The sequence below is a fragment of the Heteronotia binoei genome, chromosome 7, assembly GCF_032191835.1.
Source record: "Heteronotia binoei isolate CCM8104 ecotype False Entrance Well chromosome 7, APGP_CSIRO_Hbin_v1, whole genome shotgun sequence".
Lineage (NCBI taxonomy): Eukaryota > Metazoa > Chordata > Lepidosauria > Squamata > Gekkonidae > Heteronotia > Heteronotia binoei.
This window is the reverse complement of record NC_083229.1, coordinates 26,879,594-26,899,421: the sequence shown is the minus strand read 5'-3', so window position 1 is coordinate 26,899,421 and position 19,828 is coordinate 26,879,594. Positions and strand designations below refer to the sequence as shown.

General features: G+C 49.8%; 1 protein-coding gene across 1 annotated transcript in view; it reads right to left on the bottom strand.

The window, feature by feature from the left end:
* Positions 1–18,774, bottom strand: part of EXT1 (exostosin glycosyltransferase 1) — a 367,772-nt gene extending 348,998 nt beyond the window's left edge. Inside the window, exon 1 of the mRNA XM_060243282.1 lies at positions 16,661–18,774. Coding sequence (XP_060099265.1) covers positions 16,661–17,622 — 962 coding nt within the window. The 5' untranslated portion in view covers positions 17,623–18,774. The remainder of the gene's footprint in view (positions 1–16,660) is intronic.
* Positions 18,775–19,828: the final 1,054 nt, after the last annotated feature.

Sequence of the window (19,828 nt, the reverse complement as noted above, 5' to 3'; positions counted from 1 at the left end):
AACTGGAAACCCGGCCCGATGGCTGCAAAGGTTCCAGACAACGGAGAGCCCACCACTCCAACGGAGGACCCGCCGCTCGACCCGAAGGTGACGGGGGTGAGGCGCAAGATTAAGGTGCCCGCACCTTTCTCGGTGGACGCGTTCGCCGCACCCCGATCCTGGAGCCCGCGGAAGTCCACGGCGGCGATCGACGCGGCGGAGCAGCGGTACAGAAGTATGCTGGGCGACGGGGCAAGCGGAGACGGAGACGACGACCAGGGCGAAGGTCCAGAACCGCGAGGCGGGGACGACCCGGTCCGGAGCCTCCGCAACGACCTGTTCGACTATGTACGGGAAATTCACAACGACGTACACGCCTCCCGAGTTATGATGGCCGAGGAGATGCAACAGAACCTAGGCGCGATCTACGACCAGCTCCGCACCTTGCAGACGGCGGTCCTGGGGATCCCCGTGGGAGGGCTGCCGCTGGGGCAACCGCCCGTGGCTCCACCGGCGCCGCTGGCTCCCGCGCCGCCGGTGGTGCCCGCTCCAGCCCCACCGGCCCCACTACCAGTGGCGCCTCCGGCCCCGGGGGCCCCCGCGCCGCCGGTCCCAGCGCCTCCGGCGCCGCCAGTTCCGGCGCCCCCGGCGGTCCCCGTGCCCGCACCGCCGGCGCCGCCGGCCCCAGCTGCACCAGCCCTACCGGCCCTGCCGGCCCCGGTGCCCCAACCCGCGGCACCCCCGGCCGCAGGGGGGGGGAGAGAGCTGAAAATTACATTCGACGGGAGCCCAGAGGACGTGGAGTACTTCACCATACAGTGCGACACGTTCTTTACCCACTGGGGTGCGGACTACCCGACCGAAGCCAGCCGAGTGTACCACATTGCGTCCCGACTGAGAGGTCCAGCCCGCAAATGGTACGTCGGGCTGTTCACCGCGAGGAAGCCCGAGCTAGCAACCGTAGCGGGGTTCCTGCACGCCATGCTCCGCCAGTACGGCGACCCGCTCCGCGAGGAGAAAGCCATCGCAGCCCTCCAGCGCATCGAACAAGGCAACCGATCCATTCGCGAGTATGCCACGGAGTTCCTGGGCTACTGCGCGGCAGTGAGAGGGTGGAACGAGATTATGAAATATACTGCTTTTTGTAACGGGCTGAACCCGAACGTCCTCGACCGCTGCTACAGCCACGGGCGACCCGACACCTTGGTCGGGTGGATCCAGCTAGCCGGAGAGGTCGAGACCAACATCCAGCACGTGGGGCTTCGCCGACAGCAACTGGCGAAGAAGGGGTTGAAATCCACACCCACCAAGGCGGAGGGGCGACGGGCCCCGACAACCTCGACCCCCACCACTGCCCGAAAGTGTTACCGGTGCGGCGACCCGGACCACCTCGCCTCCAACTGCCCAGCCAAAGCGGGGTCCACCCCGCCGACAGCCAGGCCAACCGCATCGGGGCCCAAGAAGAAAAAGAGTAATCGGCCGAAAGAGCCCGGACGGGGCTCCGTCGCCACCACCTTGGCGACTGACGAGGATTTTACCGCCGAACCAGAAACCGTGGAAGAATCGACCGGGGAGTCGGACGACACCGAGTCGGCGGGAAACGACAACGACCTGCTTTAATGGGTGCCGCGAAGCAGGTCCGGCAACAGCCGGCACTCCTCACGGTGAGAGCCACTGGGGGTTTATTGTTTATGGCCGTAACCCTTCTCAACCCGAACCTAAAACGGTTCATGCATGCCCGAGCACTAATCGACTCGGGGTGCAACCGGGACTTAATCACCCCCCGCCTAGTAGAGGCGCTAGGATTAGCCACGTCCCCCCTCCCGCTACCCATGCTTTTCCAGCAGATGGACGGGGGGCCCATGAGGGGAGAGCCATGTAAGCTAGAAACGCAGGCGGTCCCCGTTGGGACCGAAGAGCATTGGGGGATCGAAACTTTCGTAATTGCCCCCTCTTGCTCGTTTGATGTGGTGATGGGCTCGGGTTGGCTCGCCCGCCACCAGCCAGACATAAGGTGGGAGGAGCAGATCGTCCGATTCCCGGACTGGAGGTGCGAACACCACCATTGGCGCCCCGAATGGGGGCCGCATCCGCCTCCCCGGAATGAGCGAGCCTGCCTCACCCTCGAGGAGGTCGCCTCGATCCCCAAAGAATACCGGGACTTAAAACTGGCCTTTAGTGAGAAAGAGGCGGATGAGTTACCACCTCACCGCCCCACGGACTGTGCAATCGAACTGATCCCGGGGCAGCAACTGCCAAAAGCGAAACTGTACTCCATGGGTTGGGCGGAGAAAGCGGAACTCCGCAAATTTTTGGACAAAAACCTGAAGCGGGGGTTCATACGACCAGCAACAGCCCCCGTCCTCTTCAGAAAGAAGAAGGATGGGTCGCTTAGACTTTGCACAGATTTTCGCTCGATAAACGGGATTTCGATGTCTAATGCCTACCCGATCCCATTGATTAAGGACCTATTGAATACTGTGGCCACAGGGAAAATATTCACAAAACTCGACCTCCGAGACGCGTACTTCCGAGTCCGCATCAGGGAGGGGGACGAGTGGAAGACCGCGTTCAATACCCCGCTAGGACAATTTGAGTACTTGGTTATGCCTTTCGGGCTACAGGGGGCCCCTGGGGTATTCATGAACTTTATCAACGAGGTTCTGCGAGAGTTCCTGTTTAAGGGGGTGGTGGTGTACCTTGATGACATCATTATCTATTCGCCAGATCTCAAGTCACATGTACCACTAGTCAGAAAAGTGTTGAGCACCCTGTGCAAGCACAAGTTGTATGCCAAACTATCAAAATGTGAATTTCACAAGACTGAACTAGACTATCTAGGCTTCCGAGTATCGGGGGAAGGGTTGTCAATGGACCCAGCAAAGGTTCAAGCGGTGCTAGACTGGGAGCCCCCACGAACCCGCAAACAGCTCCAAAGTTTTCTCGGGTTCGCAAATTTTTACCGCGACTTCATAAAGGGGTTCGCCACCATCATGTTACCCCTTACGGAGCTCCTTAAAACAAAGGGGAAGGGGGCAGAGGCAAAAAAGCCGGGCGCGCGCCTAACGTGGACGCCCGAGTGTCAAAAAGCCTTTACAGAATTGAAACGCCTCTTCACCTCGGAGCCCGTGTTGGCCCACCCTGACGAGTTAAAACCTTTCGTGGTTCAATGTGATGCTTCCGACGCCGCCGTCGGAGCCATATTAATGCAAAGGGGGGACAACGGGGTTCTGCGCCCCTGCGCCTACATTTCACGAAAGTTCTCGAACGAGCAGAAAAATTGGTCAGTGTGGGACAAGGAGGCTTTTGCAGTCATGTTTGCCTTGAAAACCTGGCGCTCCTGGCTTGAAGGGGCCAGAGTCCCATTTGAAATCTGGACTGACCACAAAAATCTCGAGGCATTGACCGGGCGCCGCAAAATGACTGCAAAACAAATCCGGTGGGCTGGGTTTTTCGCCAAATTCGACTTTGTACTGAAACACATCCCAGGTACCAAGAATTTCTTGGCGGACGCCCTCTCCCGCCTGCCACAGCACGAGAGCCTCCGCGAGGAGGTGGTGGACTCCCTTATCCCCCCTTCGGCCATCGCGGGGGGGGTCACCACCCGCTCCGGGAAGAGGATCGGCCCCCCGGAGCCAGACCTCTTGTCTCAGTTAGTTGCGGAGACTGCTCGGGAAGCAGACCAACCACCGAACCTCCGTAAAAGCGAGGACGGCCTCCTGTTGCACAACGAAAAGATCTATGTGCCCTCCTCCCTCCGCAAGCAGATTTTAGAGCATTGTCATTCCAGCCGCCTGGCGGGGCATTTCGGCTATGTCAAAACCCTCAACCTCCTTACCCGACAGTTTTGGTGGCCTAGGCTCAAAAGAGACGTCTCCGAATTCGTCCTCTCATGTCCCACCTGTCTGATGGCTAAACGGAGAGGGGGTAAACCTCCCGGCCACCTAGTGCCCCTCCCAACAGCCACCCGGCCTTGGTCGGTAGTGTCTATGGATTTCATTGTGGAGCTCCCGCCGTCGCAGGGCAAAACGGTTGTTTTGGTAGTGGTCGATACATTCTCCAAACAAGCCCACTTCATCCCCTGCAAGCAGCTCCCCACGGCTAAAAAACTTGCCCAACTTTTCTTTACACACATTGTACGCCTACACTCGTTCCCAGACAAGGTCATTAGCGACCGCGGAACGCAGTTCGTTGCCAACTTCTGGCGGGAGTTTTGCAAACTTGCGGGTATTGAGCAGGGCCTCAGCTCAGCCTACCACCCCCAGTCGGACGGACAGACGGAGAGGGTTAATAGCCTTCTAGAACAGTACCTCCGCTGTTTCATTAACTTCCAACAGTCCAACTGGGTGGACCTACTCCCATTCGCTGAATACGGCTACAACAACAGCCTTCACAGCTCTACTAAAACCTCTCCTTTCCAAATCATAAATGGCTATGAGGGCAAGCCTTTCCCAACGCTTCCCCTCCCTGCTACCCCCTCAGAACCCACATCGTGCCAACAATGGTGGGAAGGCCTTCGGGAGAGCTGGAAGGGAATTCAGGAGAACCTGGAGGAAGCGAAAAAGGCTTACAAAAAACAGTTTGATAAAAAACACTCTCCTGAATGGGAATTGAAAGTGGGAGACACTGTCTTTTTGTCCACAAAAAACCTCCCCCTTCCTCAGCCCTGCCGCAAACTTGCGTTGAAGTTTCTTGGGCCTTTTAGGATCAAACGAGTAATCAATAAGGTGACTGCAGAACTCGAGCTGCCCAAGTCTCTAAGCAAAATCCATCCTGTTTTTCATTGCAGCTTACTCCGGAAAGACCCTGGTGCCACGTCCTTCCATCCCAGGGCTCCGCCGCCCCCTCCGACGACAGTGAGGGGTCAGAGTCACCATGAAGTCCACGAAATCCTGGACTCCAAAGTCAAACGGGGGAAACTGCATTACTTAATCAGGTGGAAGCACTTCCCCCCGAGCTGTGATGAATGGGTCGAATCTCAGAACGTAGCTGCGCCGCAATTGTTAAAAAAGTTTCACCTGCTGTACCCGCACAAGCCCAAGCCGCCACCCCCCGGGGGAGGGCGCTTAGGGGGGGCAGTATGTCAGAACTTGTAACTTTATTATTGCTAGCTTAATGTAGAACCAGTATTATTGATGGTTGGCAAGTATGCATAGAGTGGACCTGAGCGTTGAACCAGACCGACCCCATATTGTAACCTTTCTTAACCTGAAGTGCCTGAGTAGTAGTTAACCCTGCCCCGATGGTATCCAAAGTATTTGGGGGCTGTAGACTGAATAATGTTGTATCTCTGTACTTTCTCACACTGACACCCTTTGAAGCCGAATCGTGTGGCCTTCAGAGTAAGGAGGCAACGTCTTTGCTGATAGCACTGGTGGGAAGACAGATGTGCCTGTAACGGTGTGAATTAAAGCTTTGTGGGTTGTTTGTTTTACTATATAAAACTGGGCCAGTGCTGGCTCTCGCCATCACTGTTATCTTGTACCTTGTATCTAACAGTTCTTAGTTCTCTCTAATAAAATCCTAGCTTGGAAACTAAGTATGGGATCTGCCTGGAGTTCTTAAGTTCTGACACTACTGGGGTGGGGGGGCGCTAATTGAACAAGCTAATTTAGTCCAGGACAGTCTATTAACTGCCTTAGAAGAAATACTATTTGGATATTTACAGCAATGCCTCTAACAGCCAGAAAAACAGACCATGATTTAGTCCAGGGGTGGCCAAACTTGCTTAACGTAAGAGCTATGCAAAATAAACATCAGATCTTTGAGAGCTGCAAGACATGCACATCAGATGTTCAAGAGAGGAAAAAAAGGAAGGACAATAGATGGGGAGACAGAGGTGAAAAGAAAGCAATTTTAACTTTAAACGCATTCTCCAAGTTGCCGGCTGGCTTGGTGAAGTGATTTAAGGAGATAAATGCTTTCTCCAGGCTGGCCAACACAGTAATTGAGGCTTTGAGAGCCACATGTGGCTCCCAAGCTGCGGTTTGGCGACCCCTGCTTTAGTCCAAAGCCTGTGGTGGGATATGTAAGACCAGTGTAGTTTTGTGGTTAGTCAGACTAGGACCAAGAGACCCAGATCCAAATCTCCACTCTATCCCAAAGCTTGCTGGTTGAACTTGAACTAATCACTCCCACTCTAACCTACTTCACTGGGTTGTTGTAAAGGATAAAATGGAGGTCAAGAGAGTGAATTCTGAGCCCTTCAGAGGGAGGACTGGGGAATAAAACATACTGAATAAACCACGTGCTAAAATGTCACATCCAACTGCCTCTGGCCCATCCAAAACCATTTTGTATTGCCAACCGAAGCACCAAAATTGCAGTTCTTGATTTTAGAGACCAAAAGTTAGCAGACAGGCAGGGCTTTTTTTGTAGCAGGAGCTCCTTCACATATTAGGCCACCCACCCCTGATGTAGCCAATCCTCCAAGAGTTTACAGGGCTCTTAGTACAGGGCCTACTGTAAGCTCCAGTAGGCCCTGTACTGAGACTGGCCCAAGGTCACCCAGCGAGCTTCCATGGTTTTCCAGATAGCACTTGGTCCAACCCTCTTAACCACAACACCACACTTGTATCAGATGAAAGGAAGACTTATATCCTGGAAATCTAGCTGGTCTTTAAGCTGGTACTGGATTTGAATCTACCTCTTCTACCACAGGCCAACATAGCTACCCACCTGCAAGGACCCCAAATTGACTAGGAAGAGACTTCCGGGATGGATCCCATGAAGTCCTTCCTGTCTGCTTGTGCTGAGTGAAATCGATTGTATCCCCATTAATAGTTTCACTTGTGCAAAATATACTAAAGGGCTTGTTGCATGTCCCCCCCCCCCCCACAAAAAAAAGAAGCATTTCCCTTCCCCTCACTGCTTCAGAAGCAAAAAAAGGTCCCATTCCTACAAGTATTTATACAGGGTGTGATTTATCTGGATCATATTACCCATTGGCAGGTACAGTCTCTTATGGGATCAAGGCCCCTTTGTAAGCCAGAATTCCTTCCCACGTCGTTTTTTCTGCTTCTCTTTGTGCAAAACATGTCACTTCTTGCTCGGCCAGCAGACTCCTATTCCTTAAATTCCTCTGTCAAGCACAACTTTGCTTTTGTGTGTCTATATTAGATTTCTCTGCCTCGGATCACAAGAACCCCAGGACGCTATGCAAAGCTATACAGTTTCTTAAAGACCAATTTGTTTGCAATAAGAAAGGAAGGCAGCACCTGATGCATTCAAAGACAGCAATTAATGTGCTGCACCCCACCCCCCCCACCTCAAACAGGCAGCAAAAAGAGGGCTCAATAATATCAAAAGTCGAATTTGGGTTGATGCAAGATCAGGCATACTTTCAAGGGTCCACAGAGTTCCTCATCAAGCACAGACATGTGAAACAAAAGCATTGGTGTGTAAAGCGCTGTAAAGTTGCCACCAACTTATGGCAGCCTCCAGCAAAGGGCTTTCAAGGCAAGTGAAAAGCAGAGGTGATCAGCCGTTGCCTTTCTCTGCAAAGTCTCCCATCCAAGTACTGACCCAGTTTAGCTTCCAAGATCTGAGAACATCAGGCTATACCACGCCGCCTTCCCTCCCCCAAAAGCTTACATGTTCCGAAATACGTGACGTGGCCATGCTACTTTCATATCACCAGCATCCTAACACACGTGCCTACACAGATGACTGCTGCAAAAATAAACATCGAAACACAGAATTGCTCCCCACCCTCTCCATGGCACACATGGCACATCCTTAAATATTAGCCAAAGTAGCAATACAATACAGAACTTGTGCTCATTAATTCTTCTGCTCTGAAGTAATCAAGCAGCTGATGCAACTGATACATATTGCATTACCACCCCTGGAAACAGTTACAGCCTATGGATAAAATAATACAATGGACTATTTAACAATGCTGAGAGGATGCCATTTCGTAACAAAAGCATGTAGCAATTAATTTGCCTCTCGCGGTGGAAATGGCTAGCTACCTCCATGGAAAACTCCACGGGCATTCCTGGTAGAGTGTAGCTAGATGACAAATACAGTCAGGAAACCACACCCTTATAAACACACATGAAGCTGCCTTATACTGAATCAGACCATTGATCCATTGTCTGCTCAGACTGGCAGCAGCTATCCAGAGTCTCATGCTGAGGTCGTTGACATCACCTCCGGCCTCAGAGCCGGCGTGTCCATTAGGCAACATTCAGCAATTGCCTGGGGCACTGGCCCTTGGGGGGCGCATTGTTTCTGGGAGCTGAGGGGTCAGAGGAACTCCCCCGGCCCCTCAGCGCCCAGAAACAATGGCGCTTTCAGTCCTCGGTACTCTCCAAACTCGGAGGAACTCAGAAACAACGGCGCTTTTGCAACTGATGTGATGACGTCACCTCTGTGTGACATCATCATGTTGAGCACACTCCTTTCCGGGGGGAAGGAGATGGGCACACATCGGGATTTTGCCTCAGGCGGAAGAATCCCACACGCTGGCCCTGTCTAGGCTTGTCCTTTTAGGTGGTGGGGACTGATCCTGGGACCTTCTGCATGCCAAGGAGAGCCTCTTCTACTGAGCCACAGTCCTCCCCTATAAATTGAAGTTAATCAAGTCACTAAACTCCCCTCCATTACGTTAAGAAAATGCTTGCAATATTTAGATTCAGGTGGGCAGCCATGTTGGTCTGAAGCAAGAGAACAAAGTTTGAGCCCAATGGCACTTTAAAAACAGCGAAGTTTAATTCAAGGTTGATCTATGGCTTCCCATAAAGAGAGTGATTAAAACATGGCACTCGTGGGCAGAGGATGTAGCGATGGCCAGTATTCCCTCTAAACTGAGTTAGCATGAGTTAGCTCAGATTTTTAGCCTCCAGCTCACACATTTTTGTCTTAGCTCAGGAAAGATGACCCCAAAAGCACAATAATTTATGCACCAGCTCACAACTTTAACGCCAGTAGCTCACAACTTTAACGCCAGTAGCACACAGAGTAGAATTTTTGCTCACAAGACTCTGCAGCTTAGAGGGAACATTGGCGATGGCCACAGGAATAAACAGCTTTCAGAAGGGATTAGATAGATACACAGAGGATAAGTCTATCAGTGGCTACTGGCCATGGTGACTGAGGGGAACCTCCTCATCCAGAGGTATTAAGCCTCTGAATCCCAGAGCCAGGGAAGGCCTCAGCTTCTACACCTTGTTGTTGGCCCTCCAGAGGAGCTGTTTGGCCACTGTGTGAGACAGGATGCTGGACGAGATGGGCCATGGGTATGATCCAGCAGGGCTCACCCCATTTTACCTTGTTCTTCAGTATAACTGAGTCAGTTTTAAACATTGTTTGTTGTCTTATTCTAAAAAGACCATGATTAATTTTAAAGTAGGTACAAAAGTGCTCTGGGGAAGGATGAGGAACAAAAGAGGAAAAGGGTTCATGACATATGGATGCTGGCCAATCGGCACTATCCATCTCTGCATTCTGTGATATACATATGGAAACAGTGGGGCCTCCTCCCCGCCTCCCTCCAGAACTTAGCCCTGGAGAGGAAAAGCATGTTTGATTTATGTTCAGCAAGAAAACTCCCAAAATCTCTCCACTGCTGTAAAAATGTTGCATCTGGCTTCACTGTAACATACAGCTTTCAGAAGCCCACCCTAAGCTACACATTCCCAGTTATCCTTTGGTTTTACAACGCTTCCAGAAGATGTTCCGCCAAAACATTTATCTGTGTTTGGAATATAGCTATGGGCAATCATTTCATGTCTTTACAAGCTCCGTGGAATTTCCATTATCCAGATACACTTGCCAAGGGTGAGGTCCAGGTTTTTGGATGAACAAGGAATTCTCTCTCATTTTTTAAAAAAAACTTTCATGTTCCCACTTTGCTTCCTGACAGCAACATGGCAGCAACAGTCAAGTCTGTGAAGTCCAGATCACAAGACGTGAAATTACTTAGATCTACTCACACAAGCAGATTCATTTTCCTATTTACCTTTTCAAGAATCATAAACATGTCTGTTAGAATTGCTGGTTCCCCTTCTTCAGATCTGCCTGTGAAACAATTTCCCTTCACATAAACATCCACCCCAAAAAGAAACCTAAATAGCAACACACGCCAAAGGATGTTCTACAGGCACTCAAATAGTTCACAACAAGCAGCTCTAAAAGTAAACCCAAAAGAGAAATCCAGAGGCATAAACATGAGACCATCACCTTTGTTAAATTGCATAAACACACTCTCACACATCACAACAACAAACACTCCTTGAATCTTGTTTGCAAAGTATCCTAATCAAGGTAATACAATTCATTTCAGTCACCATCAGTTTCATCTGCTGAGATGCATAACTTTTTAATAGAAAATTAACTCGTTTGCTCCTGAAGACAGATTTCTTGACAAAACCTGGAAAGACTGAGATAAATGTGACAAACACTCACAGGCATATTACAGAAGGTAGACAGCTTGTCACTTTGATATGTTTTTAAAAAAAACAGGAAAGGAAAAATGTGGGGTACTCAGCAGGCACATCTAGGTGGTGCCAACATCTGTTTCTATTGGTGCTTTGTTTCATAGAATCACAGAGTTAAAAGGATCCATGCAGGCCGTCTAGGCCAACCCCTTGCTCAATGCAGGATCAGTCTAAAGCATCCATGACAAGCGTTCATTGCTTGAACACTGCCAGTGAAGGGGAGCTAACAACCTCCCTAGGCAACAGCTTCCACCACTGAACTCATCTTACTTCAAAACATTTTTCCTGCTCTCCTTGTACCTTTCCACCTGTAATATGAGTCCTCTCCTCTGCTGCCAACAGGAACGGCTCCCTGCCCTCCTCTAATAAGCGACAGCTTTTCATATACTTCTAGAGAACAACCATGTCCCACCTTTTCTTCTCCAGATTGAACATTCCCAAGTGCCTCAACCTTTTCTCAAAGGGCTTGGAGAGCCAGTCTGGTGTAGTGGTTAAGTGTGAGGACTCTTATCTGGGAGAACCGGGTTTGATTCCCCACTCCTCCACTTGCACCTGCTAGCATGGCCTTGGGTCAGCCATAGCCCTGGCAGAGGTTGTCCTTGAAAGAGCAGCTGCTGTGAGAGCCCTCTCCAGCCCCAACCACCTCACAGGGTGTCTGTTGTGGGGGAGGAAGGTAAAGGAGATTGTGAGCCGCTCTGAGACTCTTTGGAGCGGAGGGTGGGATATAAATCCAATATCTTCTATAAATTCAATATCTTCTTGGTCTCCATGCCCCTGATCATCCTTGTCACTCTCTTCTGCACCTCCTGCATTTGGCCCACATCCTTTTGGAAGTGAGGCCTCCAGAACTGCAAATACAGGACTCCAGGCGTGGCCTGACCAACATGGTGTACGGCAGGACTATTTAGTTTAGTTTATTTGATTTATATCCCACCTTCCCTGCCAAAGCAGGCTCAGGGCGGCTCACAATGCATAACAGGAGTAACAATAAAAAACACTTAAATTAAACATTAGATCAAAGACTTTCATGATTTGGATGTCATGCCTCTGTGGATAAAAAGGTAGTCCCCTGTGCAAGCACCAGTCGTTCCCGACTCTGAGGTGACGTCGCATCACAACATTTTCACTGCAGACTCTTTACGGGGTGGTTTGCCATTGCCTTCCCCAGCCATCTACCCTTTACCTCCAGCAAGCTGGGTACTCATTTTACCGACCTCAGAAGGATGGACGGCTGAGTCAACCGTGAACTGGCTTCCTGAACCCACCTTCCGCCAGGATCAAACTCAGGTCGTGAGCAGAGAGACTGCAGTACTGCAGCTTTACCACTTTGCCCCATGGGTCTGCTTTACTCTGTGGGTACAGGGTAGCAATATGCCAGTCTTGAGTCATCCTTGAGCCGCTCTCGGCAGACGTACAGCAGAAAAGCATCATTACTGCACAGCTTTATACTATCCAGGTCAGTTCCACAGAAATTCCCACAGATCTCACCGGGACTGAATCCCAGGTAAGCGAGGACTGTAGAGTTGTGCTGCTGTTACGCAACTTCTTTTTTAAAAAAAAAATTAAACACTCTGAGTATGTAGTTTCTGCTGCTTTCCGAATGGTTCTCCTCTCAGTGAGTCATTTGCTATCTGCCTGCGCCAAGATCAATAGGCCGTTTGCAGAAGATCTGCAGTCCTGTCCATCATAGAAAAACAAGGTAACAAATTCCTCAGCGGTGTCCGAGAAAACCAGGAGTCTGTAGGATGCTGGGTTTGCCCAACTGTATGCAAACAGGCCAACCTGACCCTAAACTGGGAATGACAAAACCTCTTTGAAACAAAAATCCTTAACCTGATTTACAAAACACATATCACAAGAAAACAAGAACTGTCTTTCCAGAGAACACTTAGGTCCACCTTGGCTAATCTTTATGTCAGGGGTGGCCAAACTGCGGCTCAAGAGCCACATGGGGCTCTTTCACACATATTGTGCGGCTCTTGAAGCCCCACTGGAAGAGGCTTTTGTCTCTTTAAATTACTTCTCCAAGCCAAGCCAACAGATGGCTTGGATAATTCATTTAAAGTTACTTTCTTTCCACCTCTCTCCCCCATCTATTTTCCTTCCTTCCTTCCCTCCGTCCCAGCTCTCAAACATGTGACATTCATGTTTTGTGGCTCTCAAACACCTGACATTTATTCTATGTGGCTCCTACATTAAGCAAGTTTGGCCACTCCTGCTTCATGTACTTCATTTATACTCCCGCCTTTCTTCCCAATGGGGTCCCAAAGCTGCCTACATTGTTCTTATCTCCTCCATTTTATTTTTCCAACAACAACAATCCTGTGAGGTAGGTGAGTTATTAATTTATTTGTTTTTTTTCTAGTCACCACTCATCCAAAGGGTCTTGTGACAACTCACAGCATTAAAACCAATAAGGTAAAAACAACGTAAGGACAGACAACAGATATAAAATATTAACATTAAAATATCTAATTATTAAAATGCATGGATATCACCATAACACTATTGAAACAGAACAAACATGTGGTTTCCCTCCAAAGGTAATCCAGCCTTGCATGCCCTGGAGAAACTAAATAAATCCAAGAGGGCACAGGAGTCATCTGAGGTTATAGGCTGAGTGGGTAAGACTGGCCCAAGATCACTCAGCAAGTTTTGATGGCTGAGTGGGGATTCGAACTCGGGTCTCCCAGATCCTACTAACCACTGCATCACAGTGGCTCTCTTGCACACTAGATCCACACAGAAGGTCACTGCAAGTCAAAAATGAAATAGAATCACATACAGTTAAACACCAGAACTAGGATAACAATTGTCCTGGAGAAATCGTGGGACATTTACCAGGTGATGTTATTTACTTCCAAGCCACAAAAAGCTACTGCTGCTTATTTCCACCCAGTAAGTCTCTGTTAAAGGGACTGGACATTTTTCTCCAGCCAGCAACCTAACCCCAAAAACTGGAGATTAGGTATTCCATCTCTGCACTTCAAGCTCTATGGAGATACTCACAGGGAGCCATCAGTGAAGCTACAGACCAAACGTTCTGCCTGGTTTCCAAACATCTTTCATGATTACACCACACATAAGCCTGGGAATTTCAAAGCTGTTTCTGAAAACTCTCTAGAACAGACAGATCCTGCATTTTTAAAATAAAAATAAACCAGCTTTCCTTCCTTCCCTGCTACACAGAGTTAACAAATCTCCTTCAACTATCATGCTCATCAGAACAGATATAATGTGCTTACGAAGAGATACTGCCAGAATCCTATAAGTCATGTTTCCCTGAGGAATGTGACCTTGTCAGATTTTATAAACTAAGGGCAGAACCAGGCAGGACCAGGACTTGAACAGGAAAGGGGGAGAAAGAAAAAAACCAAGCAACTCTGCACAGCAGGTGGCAGAATTTCTATACATCCATGTTCAACCTGTGTTGCAATGTGATTTTTTTTTTTTTTAGGGATCGGAATATATGCTTCCAGGTGTCAAAAAAGGCCCTATTGACATTCTGTAGTATGCCTTTTCCAAATATCATGCATCCACCTAGCTCATTTTGCCTTAGAAAAGCTACAACTGTTCGTGTCAGGCAACATTCTGCCTTGCCCCTCACCTGCCACATTTTTGTGGTCAGGAGAGCAAACGCAATCTTTGCCTATTCCCAGGGATAGACTCTGGTCTAGCATCCCTCTTCGTCAGAACCCGGGCATTCCACCATTTTTTGATGATGGGCACAGATGAGTGTAAGCCAGAGCCCCGGAGTGAAACCTCTGGCAAAGCGTGCTGTCCAAAACCAAAAAGGAACTGAAAAGAAGCTGATGTCATGACCTCTGGAATTTACAAAGGTAGCATCAGTGCCATGGAAACATTTGATTAACCACTGTCTCAGTCTTCTAGAGTTCCTGGAAGGTAATTGGTATTTAAGCCCTCATTCATATACACAAAACACAGATAATCATCTGCTTGTGTGTTACAGACATTTTTGAAGGGGGGAGGACCCTCCCTGAGTCATAGGCAAGCCACATAAGTCATAATATCTGAACACCACCAGCATGATGGTCCCACGACCTATAGGCATCAACATAATCATTGTAATTGGCTCTCTGCGGAAGAATTAGATGTTTGGCAAGTAAGCAATGTTTCTTCTTTAAAGGCTCTTGCAGATGGGAACCGAGTTTGTTCTTGAATTTGTGGGTCTGACTCATCAATCTCCCAGACGCTCCCAAGTGACAACACCAGGGGATATTGGAGCCACATTAAGCTTTTCAACCAGGTCTACAGTTTTAGTCTCCGTGCTTTTCCTGTACTTACAGGCAGCCTTCCTGAGCCGCCAGCCATTCCCAAGACAACCCCCTTGTGTCAGATCTGCACAGCGTCCACCTTTGGCAACACTTCTCAAGGTAAAAGCTGGCTGCTCTATGCCAGGGAATCACAACTCTGAAAACATGAGCTGCAGTCAGCATTTAAACTTAACTAATGAGTTTCAAACACTCTCATTATCGTTGCAGCCCTACGGAGGCCAGTCCTGAAAAACTGTTGTTTCAGCAGATACATGTTTTAAAAAAAATTAAAATCACATCCACAATTTGCAAGCGATATCAGAGAGGAGGGACCCATTAAGCCGGCAAAACTATGCAGCCTCTGTGCTTGCTACATCAGTGCCAAAGGCAAGCAAGCAAAGGTGAGAAGACGAGGTTCAGAACAGCACCTATTACTGGACTCACCTGTGTGGACAAAGAGCTGTAGCAACCTTGCAAATGGCACAGAATCCTTCGTCAGGTATGAAACGTTCTGTGCAATTCACAAGGTAGCCAGTTGCGTTCCATCAATGTTCCTTCTGAACCATTTTGCAAGCTATATTTCTTATCAAATTAACATGACAAGTTGCCTAAAGTGTTAATATATTAAACACATTAAGAAAGGGAGGGGGGAGGAGAAAAATAGACCACAGACATGACAGTAGGGGGGAAATACCAAAGGAAATGTTTGTACTGCTGAAAATAGCTGTCAACATGGGGGGGGGGGGGGCCACAACCAAACGGGAAGTGAAGCAACTCCACATATCAACATTCTCTGATTTTCCACACAGGAAAAATGAATCAAAGGGCTAAACCACAATCGGTTACACAGAACAAATAACTCATTTCAGTTACCGGATGCATAACCTTAGATAAGAAAACCCAGGTGGACAGTGATCTAAACGGAGACACCACACACACCTTCCCATTTGAATGAGTTATCAGATTTCACTGAACTTTGTTCTAATCTAGGCAATATACAGCACAGTTAAGGAGGCAGGCTCTCATCCATAATGAAACTGAAAATGTGAACATTTTGCAGGGGTGGGGGAGAGACAGAGATGCTCCAGAACACCTGGTTAGTTTTCTGTCTGTACCAGGTAATGCATAGAGTGAAGTGTCTTATGATTCCTAGCCTCTGCTATATTCTAGACCAGGGGTGGTCAAACTATGGCTCGGGAGCCATATGTGGCTCTTTCACACATATTGTGAGGCTCTTGAAGCCCCCACCACCCCATCAGCTGGCTTGAAGAATGCATTTAAAGTTAAAGTTGCTTTCTTTCTACCTCCCTCTCCCATCTTCCTTCCTTCCTTCCATCCATCTTGCAGCTCTCAAACATCTGACATTCACATCTTCTGTCTCTCCAACATTTGACTCTTCACTCTATGCGGCTCTTATGTTAAGCAAGTTTGGCCACCCCTGTTCTGGACTAAGAAAACCTTCCAAACTTAGCTGTGATCTAACACGCTTTGCCACAGAAAAAAGGACTCCGGATCAACAGGGCTATGATCCCCCCCCACACACACACACACAGCCCATCCGAACTAAATGCCACCAGGTTTAAGGGGACTTACACTCAAAAGCAAAAAGGTTTCTATGCTCATTTCCAATGACTGGCTTTATGATTTAGGTATAAAGGTGACATCCCCAAACTTACTATCCCTCCTGGTCTGTTTAAGCCAAATAACCTGGAACAAATAACAGTTGGGCAACATCTTATATCAACTATCTACTTCACTGATCAATACTCCTCCTTCAGTCCTGCATTTATGATTTTCTGGAAAACCCAGCAGCAGCAATGAAAAATACCAGGCCTATCTTGTCTGTGATCGAGCTGAATTTTATATAAAAAAGAGCAAGAAAGACACACGGTTGTGTAGATCACAGAGAGCTGTTACCTTAGAGACCCACTATGCAAGAGAGAGAAGCCACCGAGGTTCACTTACTTTTCATATTCGGCGTTGTCTCTATCGCACCGTGAATCTTTGTGCTTTTGCCAGTCTTTACCATGCTTGCAAGTGGTCAAGAGAAGAACATCCTCTCCGTTATGGACATGATATAAGGCATTCCTGGTGTCGGACCCTATCCCAGTCAGGTACCTTTTCCCCTTGAATACCAACATATACTTCCTGAGCGGAGGAATAGTGTTAAACCTCAGGAAGCCTTTCTCCCCTCCTGTCCTTGGGTGATCCTTAGAAAAGAGCGGAATAGAAATGTCAAACTCGGGCCGGAAGTTTTCAGTACTGATGCTAGCTTTGGCCAACATGGCCTGGCCGATGTCGAAGCCCACGTCTTCGGTATAGTCGGGCCAGGTGCCGGAATATAAATTAAAAACTAAATGATTCCTACCATTGTTCCACAAGTGGAGACTCTGGACTTTGGACCTTAGGTTGTGTACGTACTGCGGGGAGAGCTGGTCTCTGTCTAAGGTATCCAAGCTAAGGACAAACAGACAAGCCTGACCGGGGTCCGAAGTATAAAACCGAGAGCCCTCGATGGCAGCGAGGATGTTTTGGTAACTTTCGGCGATCTTCTCCCCCTTCTGCTGGGGGTAGACATAGACCTTGAAGCCGTTCTTCTTGCAGAGGGCGAAATCAAAGCAAGACTCCATCCGACACTTCTTGCCTTTGTAGACGCTGGCGTTGGCGTCTCGTTTCTGGCGCGGGGAAGTGTGCAGATTGTAGTCCTCGTTCTCCAGTTGATCCCAAGGAACGAAGGGGCGCAGAGCGTCCGGGAATCGGGGCCAGTAGTGCTCGGGGCTGGTGTGCTGCAACCCATTCCTGCTACTGTGAACCTCTCGCCTGCTTTGGTTTCTGGATGCTTTGAACTGCAAGCCTCCGAAGTAAAAGAGAAGGACGACAAAGGTGCCAGCAGAGAGCAGGGTGAAATAGCGTTTTTTGGCCTGCATGTGTCCTATCTGGGTCAAGAGGATCGTCAATAAACACAAAGATCGCCCAAGTTTGCCAATCGACACTTTCAGCTTGAGTCCGCCATCTTCCCGCCTGCAAAGACTTTAAACTCTCTTCTCCCACCTTCTCTTTATTCCTTTCCCAAAGCCTTGGACTGATGCAGCGCATGTGGGCGATTTCTTTAACTTTCTCCCCTCCTGTCTTTCATCTTTGGCTCGCACAATGGACCGGAGGGGGGGGGGAGGGTGGAGGGAAAGGGAGAGAGAAGGGGGCAGACAGAGAGAGAGAGAAGGAGGGCAGGCGGAGAATCTCACACCCAACGCGGTTTTTGCAAAGAGGCCCGGGAATTCTCTCCCATGCACCCGCGCACACACAGACACACACACCACACAAAGACAGCCGCTCCACCAAATGAAAGCACTGAGAGCCCAGGTCTCTTTTGCCCTCAAATCTGCTTTTGCAAGACTGGGAGAGAGATTCGTCCCGCCCTCTCCCTTCCTCCCTCTCTCATGCACGCAAACACACACACACGCCACACGCACACCCAGACACACGGGGCTTCTTGCAGCGGGCTGGAGGTGTAGCAGCTGCAACTTCAACTCGTACACCAGAGAGAGAGAGGGGAGGGAGGGAGGTGGGGACGTGTTGCAAGGAAAAGACCCCCCAAGCGGCCGGCTCCAGAAGCAAATGGGCACACAGCAGCAGCCGGCTCCGGTTCACGCCGACAGCACCAGCGGGATTACATCTTCCAGCCCGAGCGCCGTAACCTTACAAATCCCTGCATTTCTCTTCCTGCCTGCCCTCCTGTCTGCAGCGGCTCCGGGACTCGGAGGGTTGCTCTGGTTTCCTTCTCGGCGATCTGGCTGTATGGCCCCCGGGATGGAACCAGCCAGGGATCCTCCTCCTCCTCTTCGGCGTCGGCGTCTTCCCCTCCTCCTTCCTCCTTCGCCGCTGCCGCCTCCTCCTCCTAGCCCCCGCCCCTCTCAGCCATTCATCCCAGCGAGCGGCGGCGGCGCGCGGAAGCTCGGCGGAGGCTGCCTCGCCCCCTCTTCGAACGTTGCCGACGGCAGCGTTCGATCGCCGAACGTTACCCGGTTCTGAATGTTACACTTACACATTCCATTCCCCGACACCGCCGCGCTGACCTCATCCATCCACGCAGCCGGCTCGCGGATTGGCCGGGCGTCACGTCCGGAGGGGGCGGTGCTTCCGCTGCACCCATTCATAACCCCCCAGCCGGGGGAGACAGCTTTGCGGTAGATGAAATGGGACTCCCCTTTAAGGTGCGGGAGCGCTTATTGGAAGGGGGGGGGGGTGGTATGTGCGTGTGCAGTGCCTATATAAAGGGATCCGTTCACACGTGGATGGAGGAGGGGAAGAGCGCGCTTGTCATTATTCTGCACTGCTGTGTAGATGGATATTTACACGCCCCTCCCCCATCGTTTCTGTGTATCTACAGCAAGGAAATGTGTATAGCAGTGCAGAAAAGAGAGGAACGCGCACTTCTAGATGGCCATCTGACAGCAATGAAGATCCTGTGACTTTAGGGCGAGGTATTTGTGAGTTTCCTGCATTGTGCAGGGGGTTGGACTAGATGACTCTGGAGGTCCCTTCCAACTCTATGATTCTAGAAAAATATCATGTATTTTATATGCATGTATGCAGCTCATAAAAAAGGAAAACGCCCTTCTCATATGTGTGTTTGTATATATTTGTGAGCATGTACACTGTACACATGAAGGCATGCATGCGTGGATATTCTGCATCCCAGTGCAGAATAAATGCAAAAACATCTCGCCTCCTGCACCGACAGACTCCGGCCCGGTTCACACGCGAGTTGGCAGCCTGGACTGTACTACTTCGGATCGCGACGGGAGGGGGGCTGCTTTTTAAAAAAAAAGTTCCCCTCCACCGCGAATGGAAAAGTAGGCCGAAGTGCCTCGACCCAGCCTAGAAGTTTTCCCTAAAATGAGCTCATTTGTATTTGCAGGGAATTTTTCCATGCGGTTGGACGGGATGGGGGGCATTTAAAAACACGTCTCTCCTTCCCGGCTTTAGCCCGAAGCAGTCTAGATCAGCCTGGCCCTTCATTTTGCTGCTCCGTCCGTCGGCCGGGCATCTGGGGGGGGGGGGCGCAAGGCCGGCCTGCGTCCCCCTTGGAATCTCTCCCACCCTTTCACGTCACCGTCTCCTCCTCCCCAGCCC